This window comes from Ictidomys tridecemlineatus, chromosome 4, assembly GCF_052094955.1.
Source record: "Ictidomys tridecemlineatus isolate mIctTri1 chromosome 4, mIctTri1.hap1, whole genome shotgun sequence".
Classification (NCBI taxonomy): domain Eukaryota; kingdom Metazoa; phylum Chordata; class Mammalia; order Rodentia; family Sciuridae; genus Ictidomys; species Ictidomys tridecemlineatus.
In genome coordinates, this window is record NC_135480.1 from 162,588,465 (window position 1) to 162,593,435 (window position 4,971).

Below are 4,971 nucleotides of genomic sequence, written 5' to 3' on the forward strand. Positions count from 1 at the left end.
TGGAGGCAATAATGAAAACTAGAATGGTTTAGAAACATTGATGAAAACCAAAGTAGAGAATGTATAAAGGAAAGCAAAAACAGAAGGCACTGGCACTCATAAAATCACACTACTGTGTTCTCTCTTTTAGGTATCCACACAAAGCAAGGTCTTCAGAGAACCTGGAGCAAGGACTGAGCATCACCCATCTCAGACAGCCCAGCAGCATCTGCAGGATCCCCAATGGCCTTGCCCTTGGCTTTCCTGCTGGCCCTAGTGGTGCTCAGCTGCAAGACCACCTGCTCTCTGGGCTGTGACCTGCCTCAGAGACACAATCTGAGTCTTGAAACTTCTGAGAAAAATGAGGAGGGGGCACTGAATCTCCTGAAAGAAATGAGGAGAATTCCCACTTCCTCCTGCCTGAACGACAGAAAGGACTTTGCCTTCCCCCAGAAGCTGTTGGAGGGTGAGAAGGTGCCGAGGGCTCAAGCTGTTGCTGCCCTCCAGGAGATGACCCGCAAGATCTTGGACCTTTTTGGCACCCAGGAGGCCTTTGCTGCTTGGAACAAGACCCTTCTGGACATCTTCCTCAGTGGCCTCAATCAACAGTATCAGGACCTGAAAGCCTGTGTGACCCACCAGGTTTGGCAGCAAAAACCTCTCGGAATAACTGTTAAAAAATGCTTCCGGAGGATCACTGATTACCTGAAGGAGAAGGAATACCGGCCTTGTGCCTGGGAGGTTGTCCGAACAGAAGTCGTGAAATTCGTCTCTTCTTCACCTAAGTTGTATGAAAGATTAAGGAGCAGGGAAGGAGACCTGGTCCAGCAGGGAAATGCTTCTCACTGAAGAACACACCTTACCACACTCCCACAAGTTCTGCCATTTCCAAGACTCTCATGGTTCCTGGTGACAAGAATTCACTCCATTCCTTGTATGTTTTCAGTCAATGATGCGTTTCTATAGGCACCAGTCCCTACCTGCCTGCAGATGTATTTATCTATTTAAATATTCATTAAATTAACTAATCATAAGATTTAATTTATTTTGTTCATATTCTCTGTATATATTTAGAGTATGATTAATAAAACAAAGCATTTTTATACAGTCAATTTAGTTTGCTTTCTTCATTGCATATTTTACTGTAGTAACTTTTTTTAGTTTTGAAACACCTTTATATTCTTTGACATGGATTAGAGGTGTGGTAAATACATTTCTTATTCTTTCCCAATTTTAACTTGAGAAACAAAATTGAAATTTTAGTTGTAAATGATGATTTCTATGATGAGTTCTCATTTCATGCACATCTTTATTTTTTGCATTTTCCTGTCAGCTTAGTGGTGTCACTTGTAGACATGTTGATGTTAAGAGAAAATGAATGGAGGTGTCGATATGATGAAAGACAAGCATGAAAACAACTTCCTAAATGCATTGTGGAAGTTGTTGATATTTTTTTTACTGATTTTTAAAAAGTATAAATAACAGCGGAATGCATTGCAATGCTTATTACACATTTACAGCACAACTTTTCATATCTCTGGTTGTATATAAAGTATGTTGACACCAATTCGTGTCTTCATTCATGTACTTTGGATAATGATGTCTATCACATTCCACCACCATCCTTGTTAATCCCCTGTCCCCTCCCTTTCCGTCCCACTCATGTGCCCTATCTAGAATTCATCTATTTCTCCCATGCTCCCTCTTCTGACCCCAATATGCATCAGCCTCCTTATATCTGGATAAACATTGGGCATTTGTTTTCTTGGCATTGGCTAACTTCATTTAGCCTTATCTTCTCCAATGCCATCCATTTACCTGCAAATGCCATGACTTTATTCTCTTTTATTGCTCAGTAAAATTGCAGTGTATATGTATTGCCAAGGTCAATGCTTGGCACCAGAATCACGAGCCACCACACAGCTTTGTAGATTCAAACAGCAATTCTTTATTCCAGCTCTCACACCACCTCCACACAGGTCCAGGGGCAATCGCGTTCTGCTGTCTCCCGCACAAACCACCTACTCCCGAGGCTCTCTCCAAATCCCATTTTAATCTCACGAGAACTCAATGGGAACAAGCAGCAGGAACACCCTAATCCCAGCAATAATCTTCAACTTCCAACTTCCCTAAAACCCATTATCTTAAACTGGCAACGCCTTAAACTCAAGGAACCGGTTACTTCCTCAAACCTGATCAGCTCTAAACCCGAATCCGCCTTGGTCCTTGAGCAAGGTCACCTTATTAAAGCATGCATGCAATGTTCCATCAAATGTCCTCTAAGCAGCATGGGGTACGCTTGGCAAGGAAATTTCGATGCGTCATTCCTACTTGGTAATGGCCCTCAGCAATGTATCCCATTTTTTTTTAGACATTCTTCCTCTGAAGGGCATCTAGGTTGGCTCCACAGTTTAGATATTGTGAATTGTGCTGCTATAAATATCCATGTGTCTCTGTCCCTGTAGTATGTTGATTTCAAGTCCTTTGGGTATAGACTAAGCACTGGGATAAATGGTGGTTCCATTCCCAGATTTTCAAGGAATCTCCATACTGCTTTTTACATTGGCTGAACCAATTTGCTGTCCCACCAGTAGTGGATGAGAGTAACTTTTCCTCCACATCCTTGCCAACACTTATTGTCTTTATAATAGCTGCCATTCTGACTGTCATGGGATGATATCTTCGAGTAGTTTTGATTTGCATTTCTCTAATTGCTAGAGATGATGAAAATTTTTTCGTATATTTGTTGATTGATTGTATATCCTCTTGTGAGAAGTGTCTGTTCAGGTCTTGCCCATTTGTTGATTTGTTTTTTGTTTTTTTTTTTTTTTTGGAGCTTTTCTGTTTGAGTTCTTTATATATACCCTGGAGCTTTTCTGTTTGAGTTCTTTACATATACCCTGGAGATTAGTGCTCTATCTGATGTGTGAGGGGTGAATATTTGCTCCCAGGATATAGGCTCTCTGTTCACCTCACTGTTTTTTTTTTTGAAAAGAAATATTTTAGTTTGATTCCATCCCATTTGTTGATTCTTGGTTTTAATTCTTGTACTATAGCAGTGTTTTTATGGAAGTTGGGGCCTAATTCCACATGATGAAGTAGGGCCTACTTTTTCTTCAATTAGGTGCAGAGTCTCTGGTTTAATTCCTAGGTCCTCCATCCACTTTGAGTTGAGTTTTGTGCATAGTGAGTGATAGATTTGTAATTTCATTTTGTGACATGTGGATATCCAGTTTTCCCAGCACCTTTTTCGAAGAGGCTATCTTTTCTCCAGTGCATATTTTTGGCGCCTTTGTCTAATATAAGATAACTGAAGTTATGTGGGTTAGACTCTGTGTCCTCTATTCTTTACCATTGGTCTACAGATCTATTTTGGTGCCAATACCACGAGGTTTTAGTCACTATTGCTAGGTAGTATAGTTGTAGGTCTGGAATGGTAATGCCACCAGCTTCATTCTTCTTGCTAAGGATTTCTTTGGCTATGCTGGGTCTCTTGTTTTTCCAGATAAATTTTATGATGGCTTTTTCTCTTTCTATGAGGAATGCCATTGGGATTTTGGTTGGAATTGCATCAAATCTCTACAGTGCTTTTGGTAGTATGGTCATTTGGGCAATATTAATTCTTCCTATTGAAGTACAAGGTAGATCTTTCCATCTTCTAAGGTCTTCTTTAATTTCTTTCCTTAGCATGTTGTAGTTTTCATTGCAGTGATCTCTACCTCTTTTGTTAAATTTATTCCTAAGAATTTTTTTGAGGCTCTTTATAAATTGGGTGCTTTTCCTAGTTTCACTTTCAGCGGATTTGTCACTGATGTACAGAAATGCCATTGATTTATGGGGATTGATTTTATATCCTGCCACTTTGCTGAATTCATTTACTAGTTCTAGAAGTTTCCTGGTGGAGCTTCTAAGTATAGAATCATATAGTCAGCAAATAGTGCTAATTTTAGTTCTTCTTTTCCTATAAATAGCCCTTTAATTTCTAGTTGCTCTAGCCACTGTTTCAAGAAGTATGTTAAACAGAAGTGGTGAAAGAGGGCATCCCTGTCTTGTTCTGGTTTTTAGAGGGAATGCCTTTAATTTTTCAACATTGAGAATGATGTTGGCCTGAGGCTTATTGTAGATAGCCTTTAGCATGTGGAGATATGTTCCTGTTATCCTTAGTTTTTCTAGTGTTTGGAACATGGAAAGGTGCTGTATTTTGTCAAATGCTTTTTCTGCATCTATTGAGATGATCATATGATTCTTATCTTTGAGTCTATTGCTGAGATTAATTACATTTATTGATTTCCGTATGTTGAACCAACCGTGCATCCCTGGCATAAATCCCACTTGATCATGGTGCACAATCTTTTGTATATTTTTTTGTCATTGGTTTGCCAGGATGGTATTTAGAATTTTTGCATGTATGTTCATTAGAGATATTGGTCTGAAGTTTTCTTTCTTTGATGTGTCTTTGCCTGGTACTGGGATCAGGGTGATATTGGCCTCAGAGAATGGGTTTGGAAGTGCTGCCTCTGTTTCTATTTCTTGAAATAAATTGTAGAGTATTAGTATTAGTTCTTCTTTAAAGGTCCTGTAGAACTCAGCTGTTTATCTATCCAGTCCTGGGCTTTTCTTGGTTGCTCAGCTTCTGATGGTGTCTTCTGTTTCATCCCTTGATATTGGTCTGTTTAAATTGTGTATATCTTCCTGATTCAATCTGGGAAAATCATATGACTTAAGAAACTGGTTGATTCCCTTCATGTCTTCTATTTTATTGGAGTATGAGTTTTCAAAACAATTTCTAATTATCCTCTGTATTTTTGTAGTGAGTGTTGTGATATTACCTTTTTCATCACTTATGCTGGTAATTTGAGTTTTCTCTGTCCTTCTCACTTTTAGCTTAGTTAAGGGTCTGTCAATTTGATTTATTTTTTCAAAAAAACAACTTCTTGTTTTGTCATTTTTTTTCAATTGTTTATGTTGTTTCGATTTCATTGATTTCAGCTC

General features: G+C 38.8%; 1 protein-coding gene across 1 annotated transcript; it reads left to right on the forward strand.

The window, feature by feature from the left end:
• The first annotated feature begins 222 nt into the window (after positions 1–222).
• Positions 223–828, forward strand: LOC101970392 (interferon alpha-13-like). Its single transcript, XM_005335913.2, has one exon. It carries the CDS (start codon positions 223–225, stop codon positions 826–828), a length of 606 nt encoding a protein of 201 aa, XP_005335970.2.
• The last annotated feature ends 4,143 nt before the right edge of the window (positions 829–4,971 follow it).

Excerpts from the sequence above, each read along its gene's own strand:
- LOC101970392 (XM_005335913.2), top strand. The coding sequence starts at position 223 with ATGGCCTTGCCCTTGGCTTTCCTGCTGGCCCTAGTGGTGCTCAGCTGC.